The sequence below is a fragment of the Heptranchias perlo genome, chromosome 16 (assembly GCF_035084215.1).
Source record: "Heptranchias perlo isolate sHepPer1 chromosome 16, sHepPer1.hap1, whole genome shotgun sequence".
NCBI lineage: Eukaryota > Metazoa > Chordata > Chondrichthyes > Hexanchiformes > Hexanchidae > Heptranchias > Heptranchias perlo.
The window spans coordinates 26190678-26215358 of NC_090340.1; the positions used below are offsets into that span (position 1 = coordinate 26190678).

Sequence of the window (24681 nt, forward strand, 5' to 3'; positions counted from 1 at the left end):
TCTGTATATCTTATTAGTGAAACAAGTTGGTGCTTTGTCTTCTCTCAAGGAATTATGGGCTTGTAAATAGAACAGAAAGATTGTATAGCTTCCAGGAATGGGACAGTCTATATATCATTACCCAAAATCTCAACATACCAGAAATCTTGGAATTAAGCTATTTTTGTTACTAGTTTCTGTGAAACTGTGATTACTGCCGTCTCTGATACCAGGCTAGTCATAACAAAAGGGACAGGGGAATTGGGGAACCAAATTGCTTTCATATTTTTTGAGCAGGACCTCACGGTAATCCTGTTTGGTGTTCTCATTTTAGTGCCTGCTGCATGTATTTTTAACAGACTTAATTTTAAAAAATTGATCCTTGGGCCTTTTTATATTTATTGAATTATTGAAAGGAAGGTGGGTTTATTATGTTTAATGATAAAGTGTCCATAAAAATCGTTGCACAGAGCAGCAGTCATGCATGAATTAAAGGTTTATTGTGATTGCATCTTGTGTAGCAGTAATAATAATAACAGCAACTTGCACTTGTACACCGCCTTTACTGTAGAAAAAACATCACAAGGTCCTTTACAGAGGCATAATAGAGACAAAAATGGACACCAAGCCAAAGAAGATGATATTAGTAGAGGTGACCAAAAGCTCGGTCGACGAGGGGCAATTTAAGTTGGAGATGGAGAGGAGGAGGAATTCAGGAAGGAAATTCCAGAATGTAGGGCCGAGATGGCTTACGCCATATCCACCAGTGGTGGGGTGAAGGGCGGGAGCGATTTAAAAGAGGCCACAGGCAGAGGAATGGAAAGTTCAATTGGAGGGGATTGTGGGGCTGGAGAAGGTTACAGAAGTAGGGATGGATGGGGCCATGAAGGGATTTAAACACAAGGATGCAAATTTTATATTTGAGGCATTGGGGAATCAGGAGCCAACAAGACAGGGGTGATGGGTGAGTGGGACTTGGTGCGGGTTAGGATATAGACAGCAGAGTTTTGGATGTGCGACGGAGGATGAGAGTCTGGCCAGAAGAGTATTGGAACGATCAAGTCTGGAGGTGACAAAGGCTGAGCAGATAGGCTGGGGTGAGGTGGGTGATGGTACACAAGTGGAAGTAGGTGGTCTTTGTGATGGAGAGTATATGGTATTGGAAACTCAGCTCATTTATAGATCTTTCCAATGGAAAAGGCAGTACCTCCAGTGTACCGAGAGAAAAAAAGAAAAGGTTACAAGGTGAGCATTGTTTATAATAGATTATGTGAATGTCTGCAATTCCAGTACTTCATTAGCTTATCTTGTACCAATAAATAGATAACATCCCTGTGCTAGGTAAAATGTGAGTTGATACTTGTTCTTCTTCTGTTGATTTCATACTCTGCCATTTTCCTTAAGCAGACGACCTCTCTGTGGCAGCTGCAAATTATATATTGCACATATTTTAAACCAACAGATGGATAATTGCCATTCCTTGTATCTATATAGCCTGAAAGGTACTTTGCATCTCTTGGCTTCTATCCCTTGAAATACATGCCACATGAAAGATATTGCCTCCTGTTTGAATCTGTGTCAGCATCGCTTCTCCAAAGGTTTTCCATTTTTTTCTCCCCAAGCTTGTTTCGAATTAAACTCCAACACTTTCTGGTTTGGAGTCAAACTCTGAACATTCAGATACTGGTCCACCTTCTCTTTTTTTTTCCCCCTCTACCCCGTTGTTTGTTTCATTTTAAAAATGATTATTTACTGACACGGTCGATTTACTTTGATTTCTGTTTCCTATCGGTCTGTGGAGGCGAAGCTTGCAGATTGGTTGATTTGAAATGAATGAGACTGATGTGAAAATGGGTGGATAGATTATTGGGAAGAGAGCACTGGAGCATCAAGCATTGTGGTAAAAGTGTTTTTGTTTGAAAGCTGCGTAGTGAGCTGTTCATACAGGCATGCGGTTGTGAAATGTCAGACTGTTACTGAATGCTTCTGAGTAGAAGGGATGGAATGTGTTGCTGTGTCCAGAATCCATTCAGTAAATCAGTAGTGTGGATCAGGATGATTCAGAACTGGTTTGATGTTCGTATGCCTCATAAGGACTTAAATCTATCAATTTGGTAGGAGGAAAGAGTTGACAATGTAGCCAGATCTCCACACGCAGAGGGTTACCTCTGACAGTATAGTTTTGGTGTGCGTACTGCTCATGAAACGGTTGTGACAGATCGGGCATTGACTCCTTACTACATTGTGCTTGAAACGGAAAGATTTCAATATACGAAGGAGAAACCATTGGGGTTCAGAGTAACCTGACACGGTGACTTTAGCTGTGGAGCACTGGGCTCCCATCACAGGAGTTTAAATCCCACCCTCAATTGACTTGATTTGAACTGGATTACCCTCAACAGGCAAATTTTGCCATGAGGCAAAGAATTAGCTTCATGTAAGTTAAATGTTCATCTTGGGGGTGGGAGGCTTCAATTGGGAGAATCAGTTCAGCCCCAGAGAAGTTATATGAGGGCCATTTTAAAGCTGTTTTTATATTGGCCTTATTTCAATTTGGGTTCAGGGAGACTAGTGCATTCACACTACTAAATCTTGGCAGCAGACTTGTAGCCCCAATTTTTCAAATTTCGAAGAGGGGCAAGCCAATCTAAAACCGCTCCGAAAACGGATCAGTGTTGCTGGGTCTCCAGTTAGCTAAAGTCAGCTGAACGCAGACTGAATGGTACTGAAAGCTCTGAGTGCTGGTGTTCCAGTACTCGAGCTTGCAGGTGTTGCTGAAATCGCAATGGCCCTGAATTTCAGCACTATAAATTCAGCGAGGGATTGATGGATCCTCCAGAGAAATGACTGTTTCCTGCCATTTACTCCTTTTTTCTTCAGGAGTTTTGCTGATCTATTGAAGTTGTAGCAGAAGATCACGACAACCCCGTGGAAATTCAGGGCCACGCTGTCCATGCTTCGTGGTCCCATGCAGATCTTTCCCTTCGTGGCGCACCTTCTAATGGGGGTGAAAACTTGGGTCTGATGCTAATGATTGGTGCACTGCTGCCATTTTCCTATCCAGCAGGAATATTGACTTTGGGGTTCTGTCTGAATAAGTGGCCGGATTGATGATCTGACCATGATTTTTTTTTTCCTCTCCCTGATGAAGTGAGGTCTAACAGAATCAACTTATCCTTGGTGTTTGTACCAAGGCTAACATTTTATTAAATTTACATAGTAGCAAAGATATGTGGGTAAATTTTTCAAATTCAGAGGTGGGACTCTGTCCATCGGGAGTGCATATCGAGATTTTGGGCACTCACCTCCATGATTTTAACAGAAAGTACTTGCATTTAAAAAGCGCCTTTCATGTCCTCAGGATGTCCAAAAGCAATTTACAGCCAATGAAGTACCTTTTTGAAGTGTAGTCACTGTTGTAATGTAGGAAACATGGCAGCCAATTTGCACACAGCAAGATCCCACAAACAGCGATGAGACAATGACCAGATAATCTTATTTTTAGTAATGTTGGCTGAGGGAATAAATGGTGGCCAGGACACCTGGAAAACAACCCTGCTCCTCATCGAATGAGATCTTTTACGTCAACCGAAGAGGGCAGAAGGGACCTCGGTTTAACATCTCATCTGAAAGATGGCACCTCTGACAGTGCTGCACTGGAGTGTCAGCTGGATTATGTGCTTAAGTCTCTGAGTGGGGCTTGAACCCATAACCTTCTGATTCAGAAATGAGTGCTCCAACTCTCTTTAATGGATGGAAAATCACAGGGAGGAAGTGCAACTGAATTCCCTATTTACTCGCCCGAGGGGGGAGTGAGTGATAGAAGTGAATTTCTAAAGTGTCCCCTGTTTACTATTCACTAATGTGTTTTGTTACAGCATACTTTGTTTTCCACTGTCTGACCCTGTGATTTAGCCTTGTATATTTAATTTGTGGTACCCAGTCAAGTAGGGCCAGAGGCAGCATTAACACAGCACCTGAATCACCAGCAACAGAACTTTATTTACTTTTAGGTGGCCACATCCCAGCAAAACACTCAACGATGGGAGATGGAATAAACACAGCTCACAGCGACACTTGTTTTACTTTGGGCAGGAGGAGGGCAGTCTCCAAACCTCCGGGCTTTGTTTATTTTTCAAGGCAAAATGATATTTTTCTGTTCATGATGGATTTGATCTCTTGTTTTTCATGCGAGGCCTCCAACAGAATTCTGGTTCATGAAACAAAGAGCCTCACTAGAATTATCCTGTGGCTTGAAACAATGCTTCGTACCTCCTAAGTGATGTGGACAGGCCAGAGTTTCAAGGCAATGAAAGGTTCAGTGTGCTAGTACGGTATATAACAACTTGGGTTGCCAACTCTGGATGCGTTCCTGGAGGTTTCATCACATGATCTCCTGCCTCCAACTGCCCTCCCCAGTCAAACAGCCTTTTTCTCCCCCATTACCAGTACTTTTATAACTAATCAACAAAAATGTTTAATGAAATTTTACTATAAAAAAACCTTTTTAATGGCCCTATGATTTTTTTTTTTTCCCTGGGTTGCTCGCAGCAGTGTCCAGGAGATTATCTTTAATTCCTGGAGACTCCAGGGCAATCCTGGAGGGTTGGCAACCCTATATATAACAATTTGACATTCTACTCCTGATGTTTTCTGGAGTTAGTGTTTCTGAGATCCCAGCTTTACCTTGTTTGAGTCACTACGATATATCTTGCAATTCATCAATCGCTACTTCAGTTTGCTTACAGTTCAGACAAAGAGTAACTTGCTGTTGGGACATCTTTCATGAGAGAATCGTTGCATTATTCCGCTTTTTTATCGGCATTAGTGGAATGTTTGTGCATCGCTTCTCAAAGAGCCACCTGCAGCCAAGAAGTCCCTTTTTTTTTACCGGCTTTCCTTAGGCGCCCGTTTTAGCAAATCTGCCGGGTTTACGTTGGGTTGTCCACTGGCAAGGTCTGCACTTTGGGAGCTGGAAGTGTAAACACCCCACTAATACCAGTATGAAAGTTTTTTTTTATCCGTTCATGGGATGTGGGCGTCAGTGGCGAGGCCGGCATTTATTGCCCATCCCTAATTGCCCTTGGCCACTTTTACTCCTCATCAGCACATCAATTTACTGTTAGTAAAGGTATTACTGTTTTGAGAATTTTTGTTAAAGAAAGTTGTCTACAGGCTGCCACAACTCCAAGTTTTGAAATGTAAAGATCCTTTTCCGTTTGGTTTGAGTCAGGCGAGACTGACGTCCGTGCACCAGCTCCCCATGTTTGCATTGCTAAAACAGACTCCATTTTTTGGGGGTGGCCTACGAATCTGCCAATGGCATAAGGAAACTGGTTTAGCGCGTAAACGCGGGGAGTCAAGGCACGGATGTCAGTCTCCTGCAACCTGAACTGTCGAAGTATCAAACTTAAAAGCACCTGGATTTCAGCTGCACCTAATGCTTTAGTTCTTTATCTGTTTGCGAGATTCCTTGGAGATGGACAGTACAAAACCAGACAAGCGTCGTCTTGTATAGAGCCTTTTAGTTACGGTTCAGTCTGACTCTGAGCCAGAAAAAAAAGTCTTGTTTGGCTTTGCTCTTAAACCTTGTCTGTTATTTTGTGTACGGGAATATGCTATAACTCAGCAGTCTGACTCACTTTATGAAGGAGTCAGCACCATATTATGATACATATATTTGTCAACATTTATTACAAGTCAGGGTGGGGAGCTAAGGAGGTGAGGAGGAAAGCTTTTGTGGTGGGGCTAATCCTGATGAACAAAAGTCAGGAATTTGTTTTAATGCTTTTTTTTTAAAAAGCATGCACCCTCCCAAACTCCAACATCATAGTCTCCCTCAGTCTGCTTTGGCAGCTCAACGCAGGATGACTAAGTAAATATGTCAGCATGTTGAGTTAGTGGATTTTGGTTTATTTTCCGAGATTGGGATTGTTTGGGATCATTTTATTTTTACAGACAGAGCAAGCTTGCAGCATCCATATCCATTGTGCTCAATATGGGGCATAGTGAGGACATTTTGGATGGCCTGACCATTTAAGTGTCTGTCCTTTCCATTGCTTTCAACATAAATCATAAATTCAGGGCAGAGTGGCTTACTTGCTGAAAGGAATGCAGTTACTGGTGTAAGTGGTCAGAGTCACAGTTATACTCTGCTCGTGTTTCACATTAAGCAATTCTCACCTCTCAATGTTGGTTTTAGGCCAGCTTTGAATCAATGGCATTTGCATCTGACTGGTGTAAATAGCTTGATGCAATTCTTCTAACATTTCTTGCTGGAAAGAAAAGCACAGTGGGTACGTCAGTGTGGCCATTCAACTCTATCCTGTGCATAACTTTAATTTGGAGAGAGGACAGTGGGAGTGCAGGAAATCATGTTTACTTCAGATGATTTGGATCAGATTCTTGAATTTGTTGAGTTCTCTCTCTGTCCTGCACACTAGTTTTCTCCTCCTCGGTCCTCCCCACCCGAAACCCGTAACTCACGCTGGAATACCAGCACCTCTTTCGACTCCTCCACTGCCTCTGTTATCAGACTGCTTCTCCAACACCCAGTTTTGGAGGAAGTGTAGTTTCCTCCAGCTGAACATTGAAAAGATCAAAATCATCGTTTGCAACCCGCAGCACAAACTCTGTTCCCTCGCCACTGATTCCATCTCTCTCCCCAGCCTCCGTGTTGGGCTGAGCCAGACTGTTTGTAGCCTTGGCGTCCTGTTGAACCCTGAGCTGAGTTTCCGACCCCCATATCCTCTCCATCACAAAGCCCGCCTACTTCCACTTTTGTAACATCGTTCATCTCAGCTCATCTCCCGTTAAAACCCTCTCATCTATGCTGCTGTTTCTCATTTTCACAGGCTCCCAGTCGTCATTTTTCATGTGAGTTGAACAGCGAGCATTGGTCAGCTATTCAATTGTGGGGGCATCACAACTTTTCCTGATCCTGATATCCACACAGATTGTTTTCCAGTGGAAAACAAATCAGTAGCAGGAAGCTGGACTGGATTTCCTGTCTCCTCCCCTCCCCCGCCAGGGATGCCCTGCTCATTGTGCCAACTTTTTTTTATTCGTTCATGGGATGTGGGCATCGCTGGCAACACCAGCATTTATTGCCCATCCCTTATTACCCTTGAGAAGGTGGTGGTGAGCCGCTGCCTTGAACCGCTGCAGTCCGTGTGGTGAAGGTTCACCCACAGTGCTGTTAGGAAGGGAGTTCCAGGATTTTGACCCAGCGACGATGAAGGAACGGCGATATATTTCCAAGTCGGGATGGTGTGTGACTCGGAGGGGAACGTTCAGGTGGTGTTGTTCCCATGTGGCTGCTGCCCTTGTCCTTCTAGGTGGTAGAGGTCGCGGGTTTTTGGAGGTGCTGTCGAAGAAGCCTTGGCGAGTTGCTGCAGTGCATCCTGTGGATGGTACACACTGTAGCCATGGTATGCCAGTGGTGAAGGGAGTGAATGTTTAGGGTGGTGGAAGGGGTGCCAATAAAGTGGACTGCTTTGTCCTGGATGGTGTTGAGTTTCTTGAGTGTTGTTGGAGCTGCACTCATCCAGGCAAGTGGAGAGTATTCCATCACACTCCTGGCTTGTGCCTTGTAGATGGTGGAAAGGCTTTGGGGAGTCAGGAGGGGAGTCACTCGCTGCAGAATACCCAGCATCTGACCTGCTCTTGTAGCCACAGTATTTATGTGGCTGGTCCAGTTAAGTTTCTGGTCAGTGGTGACCCCCAAGATGTTGATGGTGGGGGATTCGGCGATGGTATTGCCGTTGAATGTCAAGGGGATGTGGTTAGACTGTCTTGTTGGCCCGACCAACTGAGATCAAATTAACACTGCGCAGACCAAAGGAAGAAACCTGATCTCTTGCTCGTTTTTTTTTGACTCCGTGCCATACTATACATTGCTTTTACCCACTGAGGCAACAGGAGAGCTGATGTCTTTATTTACTTAACTGCACGAAGGTAGGGCAAGTAGCTGGCAGTATTGCTTCATCCTACGAAAACTGCTGAACTGGAAAGGGTTAATCGATTTTATGTCGGGGAGAGAGTAAGTGTGTGTATTCTTTGTGTAAATCCTTCAGCAGAGTGTCAGTGACCCGAGAAGAATATGATCTCATTTCATCAGTGGCTCCTGCTGACACTTATGGCAAAGCTCTGCACAAGTTTGGGAAAGCGAGTTAGGACAGACTATACAATTACACAGTGTCCAGACATTCCGATGGGTTGAATGGGAAGAAAATGTTATGGTAGGGTAAACACTGCTAGTATTACAATAACAACCATGAGAAACATGCTGTAGGGTAACCAAGTCAAATTAGCTATTGATGGTAATAATGGAATGGTTCAATAATGACTCCCACAACACCATTAACTGTGCTCACCTCTTGATTTTACTGAGATTTCATGCCTGGATAGGACGGTATTAGTGGTTAGTGACATAAGGGCAGACTGTTTTAAAAAGAGCTGGAGTGAGGCCATGGCACGTTAATGAGCTGCTGCTCAGTGCTACAGATTGGTCGGGAGGGGGCCAAACTCTTACTCGGGGAATGTGCCAACCTCCCCTTTTTTTCTAACAGTCATTCCAGTCAGAAAGATGTTGTTTACCTCCACACCCCCCACCCCCAATAATACTCTAACGCTGTTGCTAGTTGGAAGAGATCAGGTTTCATCCTTTTAGTCTGCGCAGTGTTAATTTGATCTCAGTCGGTCTGGCCTGTAGTAAGGATGGCACAATGAGCTGGGCATCCCTGCCGGGGATGGAGAGGAGTCAGGAAATCCAGCCCAGCTTCCTGCTACTGATTGTTTTCCACTGTTGCGATGCCCCCACAATCGAATAGTTTAGCAATGCTCACGGTCCGACTCACACATGAAGAGTGACACCTTGGGAGCCTGTGGAATCGAGAAGAAGCATAGATGAGGCTTTCAGTGGTAGATGAGCTGAAGTAGGAGCAGAGGTGGGCGACGTTACACAAGTGGAAGTAGGCAGTCTTTGTCTTGGAGAGGATATGGGGTCAGAAACTCAGCTCAGAGTCGAACAGGATGCCGAGGCTGTAAACAGACTGGCTCAGCCCAACACAGTGGCTGGGGAAAGGGATGGGATCTGTGATGAGGGTACAGAGTTTGTGCTGTGGGTTGAAAACTATGGCTTTAACCTTCCCAACGTTCAGCTGGAGGAAACTGCACTTCATCCAAAAGTGGGTGCTGGCGAAGCTGTTGGACATGGGTTTAAGATTTTACTTTTTGAAAAGGATACTTGCATCCAATGTGGATTGCCCTAAACCAGCTTCTGTAATGTTATCACTGTGTGCGCATGTGTTTGTGTGCCCATGCCCGTGCGTGTGCCCATGTACAAGTGAGTGTGTGTGCTATGTGCACGTGTATGTATATGCATATCTGTGCTGGGGGGGGTATGTGTGAAGCAGGCCTTCTTCTGTTGTTGGCACTTCTAATCTACCAAATGAAATAGAATGTGTTTTACCTCCTAACTTTTTCCTTCTCTTTCTCGTGTGGGCCTAGAAAGTGAGTGCCTGCTGGCAAATGGATCATGGGGCTCTTCTATTCTCACCTGATGGCTACAAACACACCAGGGTAGATTGTCCTCTTCCCTGTGCCCGAGCCATCGGCATTCCCCAGGATTAGGGAAGAAAAATATTGAGACCCCTGTCGCGTTCAGTCTCTGCCCTGCATGCACTCCCTCAGGATTTCCTGGGGCCTCTGCAATCTGTGTATGTGCCCTACACCTGTGGTAAGTACAGGATTGCTGTACCTATTTAACTAACTGAGGTGGGAGAGGGTGTTCCCAGGCACCCACCTCATTCTGTGCTCTGATTTGCTCCCCAGTGTTTAGGAGGTCATTGGGTGAGTCTGCGTCTGGAGTATCCCTGAGTCATGCTAATAACCTGGAGGAAGGAGAACACAGGCAGGGCCGAGTGCATCTCGGGTGCACCATGCCTGCTGGGCACACAGCCCGTACACATAGAGGAAAATCTCCCCTACAGTTTCCAGCAGGAGTCAGCGTAGAGTGACTCGGAGTGGGAAACATCCAAACGAGGCAAACTGTAGTATCTCTGCAGCCCTCTCTCAATAGATCAACTAACACAATACAAACCTGTGATCAAATCTACAGCCTTCCTGATCTCTGTGGTTTAGTACTGGACACTGGGTTCCTGCCCTTACCCGCTGAGTCATCAGGGAATAGAAACCTTTTTAATTTACATTTTTATCTTGCGATTTACAAATTGCAGGAAATGCCCTCCCTCTCCCCAGTGCTTGGGGGAAAAAACAAGAGCTGCAGATGTTCATTGTGCTGTCATCATGGCAGCTCACTGGATGGTGTAGGCTGTCTCTGGGAAATCCAGGCCTGAGTGTGTCTGCAAATCTCCCTTTTAAAAAATGGCACAATCCTTTTTAACATGCTGTCGGTATGTGGATCATGTGGAAAATCATCAAGCCTCAGTGTAGCTATGAAGCAATGTCTGTGACGTCATTAGGTCAGATCTAATAACTGCGGAGAAATTCACTCTGTGCATTTGCAATGTGTGTGTGAACTCACCGTAGTAACTAAACCTTTTGAAGACTGAATGTTTCTCAAACATCTTCTGCATTAAATATGGTTTACTAATGTGGTATCTTGCAAAAAACCCTATTGAGGTTGTTGTTGAATCTGAGAACAAAGCATCAAATACATGGAAGGAAATAAATATACATGCATTTATATAGCACCTTTCACATCCTTAGGTTGTCCCAAAGCACTTCACCGCCAGTGAAATACTTCAGAAATGTAGTCACTGCTGTAAAAATAGGAAAACGCAACAGCCAATTTGTGTAAGCAAGATCCCACAAATAGCAATGAGGTAAATGGCCAGATAACTTTCCAGTGATGTTGGTTGAGGGATAAATGTTGGCTCAGGACACCAGGAGAATTCCCTTCAAATAGTGCCATGTCTTGATTTGGATCATGGATGTAGTGCAAAGTCTTCAGTTATATTGAGGGAACTCTACTGTTATGCAAGTATCTGTGTGTGAAAGACCCATAACTCGTAAACCTTTTGAAAGTGAATGAATTGTGATTCTTTCACGCTTGTTAAAAATCACTTGAACTTGAACATTGGTATAGTGAAGTCTGAATGTGACAGTGACAGGGGGTGAGGGTTTCAGCAATAGATGCACTGAGGTAGAGGTGGGTGATGTAACAGAGGTGGAAGTGGATGGTCTTTGTGATGGAGGAAGATATGTAGTTGGAAGCTTAGCTGTGGGTTGAATAGCATTGTCTAACCTTACTGACCATAAAAAATGAAACATTTTCTCACTGGTTAAAGAAAATAGGCTGAATCTAAAATATGGTATATATTGGAGAAAATTCCTAAAGTTAGGATTTGCTATCTCTGTAAACCCAGTTCTTAAACTGGTGACTGTAGTAGACAACTGAACAGTAGGCTGTTGGATGCTTGAAGCTGAAATACCCATGAGTCATGTAACAAGCACTTCCTGTTTCTGGGGAAGGCTAAAAGTCACATACTGCCAAATCCAGCAGGAGTGGCAAAGGGAGTTTTGTAGGTCAATGGTTTACTCAGCCTCCCTACCCATGTGGGTGGACCAAGTAGCAAATAATTATGGCAGGAAGTCACTTCTTTGTTCAGGAAAAAGCCAGACTTGAACCCATGTATGGAATAGCACAGATTCTGTCTGGATGAAGAACTATTACACACTGATCTGATTAGAAACTGAGGTATATTTCAGAGATTGAGAAGTATTTTTTGAAGTCCTAGACTTGCACAGGTCTTAATACCCAATTGCCTTCACCAGTTAAGCCTTTCTTTTATGGAACGCAAACAGCTTAGGGAGCACATCAATCAGTTTTTATTTTCCAATTTTTCTCTCCCCTTGTCCCAGAGGTGCTGACTCATAATGGCTTATAGTTCCACATGCATCTGCTGTCTTCCAGTACATTGCCCAAGATGTGTGATCAGCAGGTTATTTTACTGTGTGACGTAGCGCAGCTGAATTTACAATCCTGAGGTCCACTTGTGCACGTTGTGGCAGAGGTCACTGGATTATAGATGAGGAGTGGGATTCCTGAATGATTTTATTCTCCTACCCTAAGCCTGGGGACACTGAGGTCAATTGTAGTGCCTTCATTGCAGATCCACTTGAGATAAGCTTCGCACAGAGCATGGACTTTCCTAGTGTGTATGGCTTGATAACCTATCACAATGCACTTGCACATTGAGCCATCAGAAGACCACCAGTCATTGTCAGCTTGGCTCAGTTGTTATTCTTCTGTCCCAGTGGAAAGAATACTATCAATTTGAGCCCATTACCGTAATCTAGGCTAATGCTGCAGTATATTGTCCTGCATTGTCCAAGATGCCATCCATTTGGATGAGACATTAAACCAGGGCCTGTTTTGGTGGCTTGGGTCATGTTAAGTATCCCATGACTCTATTGGGGGGGATAAAGCAAGAAGTTTTCCTGGTACTGTGGCCAAGATGAGTCCTGCATCCTGTATTACCATGAAGAGAGAGATTAACTCATCGCTGTTTAAAGAAAGAACGTGCGTTTATATAGCACCTTTCACGACCTCCAGACATCCCAAATGGCTGCGTCCTTAACAACAACAACAGTGACTTGCATTAATGTAGCACCTTTTTAACGTAGAGAAATATCGTAAGGCACCGTGCTTCAAAAGCAATCAATTGTGTGAAGCATTTTGAGAAGTTTTATCAATCTGCTTTCTGTAGTACCCTCCTAATTTGATTAGGGCAATCATTTATTTCCTGGTAAACTGGGTCTAAGAAGAAAACACTCACATTACAGTGGTACCAGACCCTACATTGCAGTGACCTCTATTACCAGCAGACCCACCTCTGCTGCTCTCACAATATCCACAGGAAGAGATGTCAAAAACAAAAGTTATTTTTTGTCCGAGCACGCACCATGGTAGAGAAAGAATAACAAATATCCGAGGTGAGTTACACTGCAATAATTCACTCCCGGGGTTCTGCTTCCATTCACAAACTGCCCCAACTTAAGACATCATCAGGACCTCTGATGTGAATGACGACTGCCTGCAGCCCATTGTCTGAGAGTTATTTGTGTAAAAAGAACCCTTCTTCCTCGGTGCAAGACACTTTTCACTGAAAAATAATTTCTTTTCAGCGGGGGATTTTTGTGGCAAGGCCAGAAATTTAGAAATTGCTATGGACTAGTCTTGTGCGTTAACCTGTTGATTACCGATAGATCTGTGATAGGCAGGTATGTATAGTTTTATGAAGTACAGTGACATTTTCACATTGGACTCATGCTGTCATATTAGTAGCAAATGTGCTAAACATTCAAAATTTGCTATTTTAGTCAAGACATTAACTCAATACTTTTCTTAAATTAGCAAACGGAAGAATTTGATATGACTGTGTTAATGCTTTTGTTACTAATATTGCATAGTATGACTCCCCTCCCCCCAACACCCAGTGGGGACTACTTTACACTGAAAGTATGCCTCTCACTCTCATCTTCCTTGGTCTTACCACCCAACTTGACTCATTGAAGCCATTATCTGGTAAATAACTTTAAAATACTAAATTTTAATGTTTCTTCCACTAAACATCAGACAACAAAACTGTTATAAATAGAATGCACAAGGACTGATTTTCCCCTCTGGGCCGCTGAAGGTGCACTGCCACTGCCCCAAATCAGAACGTCCTAACATCCTGGTCTGGGCCATGTTCAAAAAAGGGTGTAAGGATAAACCCAGCACCTATAGACCAGTCAATTTAACCTCTCTGATGGGGAAACTTTTAGAAACGATAATCCGGGACAGAATTAGCAGTCACTTGGACAAGTGTGGATTGATTAGGGAAAGCTAGCATGGATTTGTTAAAGGCAAATCATGTTTAACTAACTTGATAGAGTTTTTTGGCAGAGAGGGTAGATGAGGGCACTGTGGTTGATGTGGTGTATATGGACTTTCAAAAGGTGTTTGATAAAGTGCCGCATAATAGGCTTGTCATCAAGATTGAAGCCCATGGAATAAAAGGGGCAGTAGCAGCATGGATACAGAATTGGCTAAGCAACAGGAAGCGGAGAGTAGTGGTGAATGGTTGTTTTTCGGATTAGAGGGAGGTGTACAGTGGTGTTCCCCAGGGGTCGGTACTAAGACCACTGCTTTTCTTGATATATATTAATGACTTGGACTTGGGTGTACAGGGCACAATTTCAAAATTTGCAGATGACACAAAACTTGGAAGTGTAGTGAACAGTGAAGAGGATAGTGATAGACTTCAAGAGGATATAGACAGGCTGGTGTCATGGGCGGACACGTGGCAGATGAAATTCAATCCAGCGAAATGCGAGGTGATACATTTGGGAGGAAGAATGAGGAGAGGAAATATAAATTAAGGGGTACAGGAACAGGGATCTGGGGGTATATGTACACAAATCGTTGAAGGTGGCAGGGCAGGTTGAGAAAGCGGTTAAAAAAGCATACGGGACCTTGGGCTTTATAAATAGAGGCATAGAGTACAAAAGTAAGGAAGTCGTGATGAACCTTTATAATCACTGGTTCGGCCACAGCTGGAGTATTTTGTCCAGTTCTGGGCACTGCACTTTAGGAAAGATGTGAAGGCCTTAGAGAGGGTGCAGAAGAGATTTACTAGAATGATTCCAGGGATGAGGAACATGGATAGACTGGAGAAGCTTCAGTTGTTCTCCTTGGAACAGAGAAGTTTGCGAGGAGATTTGATAGAGGTATTCAAAATCATGAAGGGTCTAGACAGAGTAGACCGAGAGAAACTGTTCCTATTGGCAGAAGGGTCAAGAACCAGAGGACGTAGATTTAAAGTGATTGGCAAAAGAACCAAAGGTGACATGAGGAAAAATTTTTTTACACAGCGAGTCGGGGGGTGGGGGCGGTGGTGGAGGCAGATTCAATCATGGCCTTCAAAAGGGAACTGGATAAGTACTTGAAAGGAAAAAATTTGCTGGGCTACGGGGATAGGGCGGGGGAGTGGGACTAGCTGGATTTCTCTTGCAACAAGCTGACACGGACTCAATAGGCCGAATGGCCTTCTTCCGTGCTGTAATCTTTCTATGATTCGGTGTACAGAGTCTGGGTGACCTCCCAGTGCAGAACTGCTGCCTGGCAGGGCCTTCCATGTTCCCCAGGCAAAATGAGAAGGAAAATTTGCCCTACCATGTTTGGTCTACAATGTATTTTGTTCTTCACCCACTTGTGAGGAGCACTTACATTACTCAGTTGTGTGAACAACACATGTCGAAAGCAACTATATAGAGTATCCCTGATCATTGGTGCAGAAAAATACCTACAGGGCTATTGCATTTAAACGCTCTATTGATTTAATGGAACGTGGTGTGTATGTATGTACAAACAGAGGGTGGAAAATAGTTCTCTGGGAATATGGCCTTTGTAAAAAGGCCCAAGTTCTTATCGTTTCATTCCATAGAGCAATAAGTAACAGTTCCTCAAGTTTGAAAATATATGTTCTAGAAGCATTCCGGCACATGACGAATCCAATTTATCACCTTTATCAGGCCTTTAGAGGTAAAAGGCTAATTTTGAAGGAAGGACATTAGGTTGCCTGAACATTTCCTGCCAATTGGTGTCCACTGAATTAGAAGATGGATGGTCAATAAAAGGAAAAGTGCTGTGACAAAACTGAGTGATTAGTGTTCAAAGGAAGCCTTTTTGTATTAATAGATGAAGGAAATTAGGAAAGTTAGGAGATAAGGTGATAAATCACATCGCGTTCTGCTACCATCCATATATTTCTGCTGTGTGCCGTATTTCATGAATTTTATCATCAGACATTGACAGCTGGCTTGCTCTGAAGGCAGATGATGAACGTTTGCTACGGGAAGCAACATGATAGTTGGGTGCTCCTTGTTTTTCTTGTTTTAGATTTGTTTTTCACCCCAGGCAGGTCCCTCCTAACATACCCTCCCCCAGATCAGGCAGGTCCTTCCTAACACACTCTCCCCCAGATCAGGCAGGTCCTTCCTAACACACTCTCCCCCAGATCAGGCAGGTCCTTCCTAACACACTCTCCCCCAGATCAGGCAGGCCAGATGAACAAAAGTCTCTCCAATGGTCATCACTGGTGTCCCAAAACCAAGACTCTGATCATATCATCGATTTGAGCCAAGTTAGATAATCTCCAATGTCCTCTCTGGAATGGAGCACCTTAGGATTGTGTAGCACTTCTTTACATAACATTAAAAAAAATAAGCATTGAGAAAAGGGCATTGGCCTATGAACTCCCTCGTCGAGTACCTTAACTCACTCAGCGCGGTGTCCAACTCTATTTTGAAGAACCTGGTGTTTTTACCTCTATAGCTGGATTATTCCAAACATTTAACTCTGCTTTTCTTGATTTTTTTTAAAAAAAACTTCTCACCAATTTCCATTTATGCCCTTTGATCCTACTTTCCCCACTCTTTTTTGAAATAATGACTTTAAGCATCTTAAGATGTTGTTTCTACATTAAAGGCACTAATAGTGCAAGTTATTAGTGTAATCTTTTCCATACCGTTAATATTTGATCTACCATTTCACTGCCTCCTTTTTAAACAGAGCTTGAGCTTTTCTAATCACTTACCCTTGGGATCTGTCTTGTTGTCCATCTGTATCCTTTCTAATGCATGTATATATTTTTTGTGACATGGTGACTCAGACTAAACACAGTAGCATAATGTGGTCTGAATACATTGTAAAGCTTTAGTACAGCCTCTTGTACTCTACTGTTCCAGCGTGTATGTATCCTTATTGTTTTAATTGTTTGCCACACTGTTCTGGACACTGGATGTGAAATGTCTACTGTTACTCCCAGGTCCCTTTTTGTAAGTCTCTCTGTTAATTCAATCCCACTCATTGTGTACTTATGACCACATATTTTTTTTTTGCCAAGCTCCCTTCACTGAGACGAGGAATTCTGAGTCATTGGGATCCCTGGGAATGACCCTTGTAACCTTCCATTTTCGGAGTACAACACTCAACTGCTTGTGCTGTGGTATCCGTGATACGGTCTCCCTCACCTGTGGTCGTCATCAGACATGCTGCTGTGTGTAGTCTAGTCCTTCATTCATGACTTTCCTGCTGTGGAATATTGATCAAACGGAAAACCTATACCGTTCCAACTTTTTTTGGTCTTTGGCAAAGGAAAGTAGAATTATCCCACCTTCCATACAGCATGTTAAAGTGACATCATCACATAGGATGATACACTTGAAAATTATTCTCTCCCCAATATTATTTTCTCCTTTCCTTTCCTGAATGTGTATTGAATCCTTGCTGTGTTATAGGTAACTCACCCCCACTGACCAATAGTCATATATGACCCTAGACAGTGAGTATCGGCAAGTTATTCATTTACAGAGAGGGACATCACAGCTGTACCCAATTCCGTCCTCACTTGATGTCCTCACACCTACCCTTCCAACGTGGGTTGCTGTATTAAAATCAGGGGTTGGAACCCTTGTAAAATTTCTTGTTCATTTTTTTGTTTTCCCTCCCAAACCCACAAGCACTGAGATCAATACAGCTACTCTGGCTGAGATCAGTTAACTCTCAGCCACGGACCAGGGATCAAACCTGGAATGTTCCTAGCATGTCGGACTCAATGGATAAATTAGCTAAGCATTTAGGGAGCCCAAAATAGAATTGTTTTTAAATGTTAGCGCTGTCAATAGAGCAGGGAGTGGGATTTACCAAACTTCGGGGGAAGATTTAGTCTATTCGCGATTTGTAGTGAAATCATAAATGTGATTATAAAGAACATGCTCATGATTTCTCAACAAATATTGACAGGAAATCATCTGCCACCCTGGGCATGTTGGAAGTCAACGAGGTAACACATTAAACCAAGTATTTTGCAAGTTTATTCATGCAAATATTTGAGTTGAAATCTGGTTTAGAAAAATCATTACTGCAATGAGCATTTTCTGCAAAATAGCTCATGGTAGTGTCATATTAAGATATATTTAAATGTGCTCTTTATGTACAGATATGGAAAAACGAGACACCTAAGATGCTTATTTTTATTTGTTTCAGAATGTACTGGCAAAAGCCTTGTACGACAATGTGGCTGAGTCACCAGATGAACTCACATTTCGCAAAGGGGATATCATGACAGTTTTGGAACGTAACACTGGAGGTTTAGATGGATGGTGGCTCTGTTCACTACATGGACGACAAGGTATTGTGCCTGGCAACCGCCTAAAGATCCTAGTGGGAATGTATGAGAAAAAACAGCCAAGCTCCAGCCAAGCACAACAGACCCCGCAATCACCACAGCCTTACCAGCAACAGAATGTATACCAAATGCCATCCCAATCCTCTCAGTATACCGCTATGCACCCTGCTTATCTACCCCAGGGAGACAATGTCTATATGATGCCCTCATCAAACAAAGTACAGCAGAGTTTGTATCAGGTTCCTCCTGCACTACAGAACCAGTCAAATAAGTACCCAGTTACTCCAACAAAACAGCAGCAACAGACCTTGTATCAGAAGACAACATCTCAATGCCAGTTGTCCCAATCCATGAACCCAAGCCAGGAGATTTACCAGGTGCCTCCATCAATGAACCAATCGCAGGACATCTACCAGGTACCATCAAAGAGTCCACCTCAGGATATCTATCAGGTACCCCCATCTATGGGTTCTGGACAGGACATCTACCAAGTACCCCCATCCATGAATCCAGCCCAGGACATCTACCAAGTACCCCCATCCATGAATCCAGCCCAGGACATCTACCAAATACCCCCATCCATGAATCCATCGCAGGACATCTACCAGGTACCTCCTTCCCTGGAAAAGAGGAATTGGGAAGGAACAAAACCAGTAGGAAAGGTAAGTGAATTACATAAACCAATTCACCCAATGGGGCACATCTTAAAAAAAAAAAATGGTGCCTGCAGCTCGTCTGGTAGCCTGACAGTTGCAGGAATTACTTGTCCTTTTTTTAAAAAAATGTGACAAACAAATTTCAGTTATAAGATCTGAACATTAGAGTTTCCTTTTATGAAAAATGCCAACTGAATTATACCAAGGACAGTTCTTGCTCAGCTCACCAAGAAGAAAGCAAGCTGCAGACGGACTCTTATAACTGAATCTGATAAGATGAAATGAAATAAATTTTACTTCAGGCACATGACATGGTGACATCACCATCATGCAATGGACAAAGCAGCTGTGTACAGGTGAAGTTAGTAGATAAGCCAATAATAAGTCATTAATTTTAATCATTCCATAATTTTGGATGCCTTCACATCAAACTTACCACCAGTAACACAGGGAGGAGGAAAATCTGGCCCAATTAGCCAATCACAGAAACAACTGTGGAGAATGTTAAAGACAATCCCACCATAACTAGTAACCCATTTAAAAACAACTGTTCATTTTTAAAAAAAGAGTATAATAAAGATCCTTTTTTTCATTTTGTTTGCATAAATGATTTAATCTATAAAAGTGTCAAGTGACAACACAGTGCTTAGCTGGAGTAAAAAAAGGTAAATAAGGTGTATGGGGGGTTAATTTTAATTTAATCCACTTGGTGGGAACGGGGTGGGTTTGGGTCAGGCTCCATTGAAGTCAATGGAGCATAATATCAGGCAGGGTTAAAGTGGGCATCAAACCCGAACATGCCCTGTTCCCGTCAGGCGGATTAGATTAAAATGACCTCTCTGGTTTCAATGGCTTTGGTCACTCCCCAGTACTGTGTGCAGTTCTGGTCATTTAATCACTAGCAGGGTTTTATTGTCTTTGTGGATACAGAAACAAGTGAAAATGATTCCCAGTATCAGGAATTTAAGTTATGAAGGAAAGTTAAGGATGGAAAGGCTTGCTTACTTTAGAAAGAGAAGACGTTTTGAGGTGATCTAGTTAACGTTTTCAAGATTATGAAATGGATGGACAAATTGATCCAGATAGGTGAGATAGTCAAACACCGAGACACATTTAAAAAGTGAAAAGTTAGGCGTATAGCTTGGCTCAACTGGTAGCAGTCTTGCCTTTGAGGCAGAAGGTTGTGGATTAAAGACCCACTTTGATAAAGTAGCGAGGGAGTGCTGCCCTTCAGATGTCCTGTTCCAGTGGTACAGGTGGATGTTAAAAATCCATTGGCACTATTTGGGAGGAAAAAAAAGCATGGAATTCTGTCAGTACCTTGGCAAACATTCCTTACTCGGCTAACACCACTAAAAATACCTCATTGCTGTTTGTAATCATGCAGTGCACATAATGGCTGCCATATTGCCTCCCTAACAGTTAGTGTACTTCAAAATAAGTCTTTGGTTGTGAAGTGCTTTTAGACATTTCTGAGAGATGACATAAAGCATAATACATATATTCAATTATTTCTTTTCAGAAGAAAGAAGGATGCATTTATAAAGTGTCTTTCATGACCCAAAGTGCTTTACAACCAATGAAGTATTTTTGAAATGTAGTCACTGTTGTGATACAGGAAACACAGCAGCCAATTTGCGCTCAGCAAGGTCCCACAAACAGCAATGAAATAAATGACCAGATAATCTGGTTGAGGGATAAATGTTAGCCAGGTCACCGGGAGAACTCCCCTGCTCTTGTTCGAATAGTGCCATGGAATCTTTTACATCCACCCAAGAGGGCAGACATCGCCTTGGTTTAATGTCTTATGGGAAAGATGGCACCTCAGACAGTGCAGCACACCTTCAGTACTGCACTGAAGTGCCAGCCTAGATTATGTGCTCAAGTCTCTGGAGTGGGACTTGAACACACTACCTTCTGACTCAGAGGCAAGAGTGCTACCATGGAGACAAGACTGACACTTTTTTAAGAAGCGAAGTCAAGGGGAGCTGTTTCACCCAAAAGATAATGGAGTTGTGGAATAAGTTATCATGAAAGGCCATTGAAGTAAGCAGTATAAATGAGATCAAGAGACAATTGGATGTGTTTCTGAAGAGAGACGGGATTGAAGAATATGGTGAGAAAGGCTTGCTTGGGCCTAATTGGCCTTTTCCTGTTCTTAAAAATTCTTGTGTTCTTAAATTCTTATGAGTCTCCATGGCATTGTTTGGAAAAACGGCTGGGAGGTGTTCCTGAGGCAGACAGTGTGTGAGAGATGAATTAACACACACCGTTGCAGTGACAAGACTGATGAAGCACTCCTGGCTTAATGACTGTCTCTACTGAAATGAATTCCTCTCCCACTCACTATTGGGCTCCAGTAACCCTAAACCAGCCAGCCGCCCACGATGATCTCATCAGCACTTAATGTTCAGAAATCAAAATAGAAATGAAATGGAAGGATGTTGAGATTAATCATAATTCCTTTTTATTTGTTTGAATTTTAAAAGGGGCCTCCGACGATGATAATACTCCATCTTTGAGAGTAAACTGATCTTGTGAATTGTCAAGGATAAATCAGATGTTCTCCATACACATAGACACATGTGTTGTGCCAATAGGGCATAGATGTCAAAACACAGTACTGTATGGGATAAGGCTTCAGACCCCATGTAAACTAGACAGCTATTACTCATTTACTTGTAGGTAGAACAGGTAATTGCAGAAAAATGCCAAGTGAGGTTTCTTCAAAGCGAATGGACATCTGATGCTTGGACCCAGATTGCAGCCCATCTTTATATTTGAAACAAACTAAAAAGTGTCTTTCAAGTCTGTAATCCTAATTTTCGCATGAGGAAAGTGCTGGGAAGAAGTGTACGGAGCCCAGCCAGAACCAGAAGGGTCACAGCCAGTAACCAGCTGGCGAGCTAGCACTCAGCCTTAATGGGAAATAATTGGTAATATGGTTCATTTAATGATGTGTCACAAACAGATGGGGAAATGCAATGCTGCGACGATAATATGCTACTCGTTTTTTTAAGGTCAGGGTAGGTCAGGCTATTTCTGCTTTTGTTGCTGTATTTAATATATCTGAAGAAAGTTAGGTTTTTAAAATACTGATGAACTACATTCAAGTTACTGTCACACATTTAAACACTTGAGTTTAGTTATCATATTGAATTACCTTTTATAATAAGATTTAATAGAGCTGCTCAAAATTATGAGGGATTTTGATAGAGTAAATAACAAGAAACTGTTTCCGCTGGCAGGAGGGTCGGTAGCCAGAGGACACAGATTTAAGATAATTGGCAAAAGAACCAGCGGGGAGATGAGGAGAATTTTTTTTACACAGAGAGTTATGATATGAAATGCGCTGCCTGAAAGGGTGGTGAAAGTAGATTCAATAGTCATTTTCAAAAGGGAGTTGGATATATACTTGAAAAGGAAAAATTTGCAGGGCTATGGGGAAAGAACAGGGGAGTGGGACTAATTGGATAGCTCTTTCAAAGAGTCGGCACAGGCACAATGGGCCAAATGGCGGCCTCCTGTGCTGTAAGATTCTATGAAGTCTCACTCAGAAACTCAGCCTGACTTTTTGTTGTCTCTCCCCTTTTTGTAAAGATATTGGCCTTGATTTTCTGGTGTTACTTTAACTAACGATTACATCATCTGGGTTCCCACCAACATTAAAGTAATACTGATTGGAAAGTCTAGGCTATGGACTCTTAGCTGGAGCATGGTTCATTGGTGCTGATCATCGCCACCGCTGTCTTGCCAAGTGGCCATCGTTCATGAATTAGCCTAGACGATGAATATCGTCAGACTTTAGACCACAGGACATATTGCATCTGAGCTCATTCCTGTTCTCACCAGAGTTTCCCACTCGCTCACTCCACCCGCACTGCACTCGTGCGCTCTGTCCCCCCCGATTTCCAACTGAGCAAGTGGGAGGAGGATCCATGGCTGATTTTTTTTTTCCCTGCCTTAACTTGAGGGTGCTGAGGCCAATTATATTTCCTCCCTTCCCCCCCCCCCCCCCCACCGGCCTCAGCTGCTTCCGTAATTAAGATCAACTAATCGGGGATATTGACGGTCTGTGCGGCTATACACTGGCTAAATTAGTTGACCCTTCGTGGGTACCTGGTATGTATAACCTTTTTCAGAAGTTCTGGTTTGAAAATTGTATTGACATGTGGAAGAAATTGCGGGGTTTTCCATATCACTGTTGGAATCTTTTGAGAGAGGAGGCAGGAAAGATGCTTGTTCCCTGCCCTTATATCTTGTCAGTCCTGGTTTTTGTGCTGCTTGGAGTTTCAGAAATCTTGTAAAACAAGACACGATAACAAAATTGCTACCAGTTTCAAGATATTAGAGACTAGAGAATGGTACCAAGAATGAGGGACTTCCATTATGTAGAGAAGCTGGGATTGTTCTCCGTGGAGCAGAGAAGGTTAAGGGGAGATTTAATAGAGGTGCTCAAAATTATGAGGTTTTTTGATCAGAGTTTCGATCGTCACTGGCTGGAGAGTCAATAACCAGAGGATACCGATTTAAAATAATTGGCTAAAAATCCAGGGAGGAAATGAGGAGAATTTTTGTTTACTCAGTGAGTTATGAGCTGGAATGCAGTACCTGAAAAGGTGGTGGAAGCAGATTCAATAGTAACTTTCAAAATATAATTGGATATATACTTGAACAGGAGAAATTTGCAGGGCTATGGGGAAAGAGCAGGAGAGTGGGACTAATTGGATAGCTTTCAAAGAGCTGGTACAGGGATGATGGGCCGAATGGCCTCCTTCTGTGCTCTGATTCTAGAGCTGGCCAATATGTGATTTTTTTTCAGTGTGTTTTGCATCGTGACTTCATGTGGGAAGGTCTAATGGCAGATTTCATTCAAAACAGATGGGCCTTGTGGGCCATGGGCCTAACGCTGGGGAGAGCCATCAATTGAAAACATTTATATGACAGATTCTCATGCTGTGCTCCTGAAACAATTTAGAAAACTGGCAATCAGCTTAAAAAAAAAATTGACACAACCCCCAAAAAACTGATAACTCCAGAACAGCGAGGAATTTAGGCCTATGACTTGTAGTTGCATCAAAAGTGCTGAGGGGCACCAGCCTGTCTTAGCTTTCATTGCATTCATACCCAACAGTCCATTACTGAGGATTGTGGGGTTTCCTCTCCTTTCTTGTGGAGAGATTTTGGGCTATTGTGGGTATGTATCAGTTACTAAACCTGAGACAATCGTACAAACAATTTAACACCTCCCCCCACCGCAGTTCACACTGGCACTCTTACTAACACCAGTTTAACCTAGCACTCTTTTCCCCCTCCCAGTTCACGCTGGCACAGTTCTCCGATTTTCCCCCTCCCAGTTCACGCTGGCACAGTTCTCCGATTTTCCCCCTCGCACTTATCTGTTGCTCCGGGGGGAATTGAAACTTTCCGGCATGCTGTCAGCAGTAGTTTTTGTAGGTCGGTAATTTTTATACACAACATGTCGCAGACTTTGGATTCGTAGAGTAGCGGAATGGGGAAAAATTGGAGAACTCCATTGAGTTTAATCCGCAAATGCAGACACCACGTCAAAATACCGGCAGCTGCAACATATGCAGAACAGGGGGATATTGATATCTCTGTGGTTGTGCACCTTTGTACAAGGCAGTCAAATGTTATTACATGCTGGAAAACACCGTGCCTTGCTAATTTATTGGGCTAGGTGTCAGCGGAATATCTCTTGGGTTTTGGAAAGTGCTTATCCAAATACAATGGATTTGTATTTGGATAAGCACTAAAGAAAACTAAAGCAAAAATTGAAGCTGGAATATCACAATTACAGTGAATTTAAACCTGCAGAGCAATAT

The 24681-nt window shown here is 43.0% G+C and overlaps 1 protein-coding gene across 3 annotated transcripts in view; it reads left to right on the top strand.

Annotated features, from left to right (window-relative positions):
• The window catches only part of bcar1 (BCAR1 scaffold protein, Cas family member), a 244899-nt gene that overhangs the window by 147259 nt on the left and 72959 nt on the right, over positions 1-24681 (top strand). For all 3 annotated transcript variants that reach the window (XM_067997854.1, XM_067997856.1, XM_067997855.1), the window contains exon 2: positions 18038-18841. In XM_067997854.1, coding sequence (XP_067853955.1) covers positions 18038-18841 — 804 coding nt within the window. The remainder of the gene's footprint in view (positions 1-18037; positions 18842-24681) is intronic.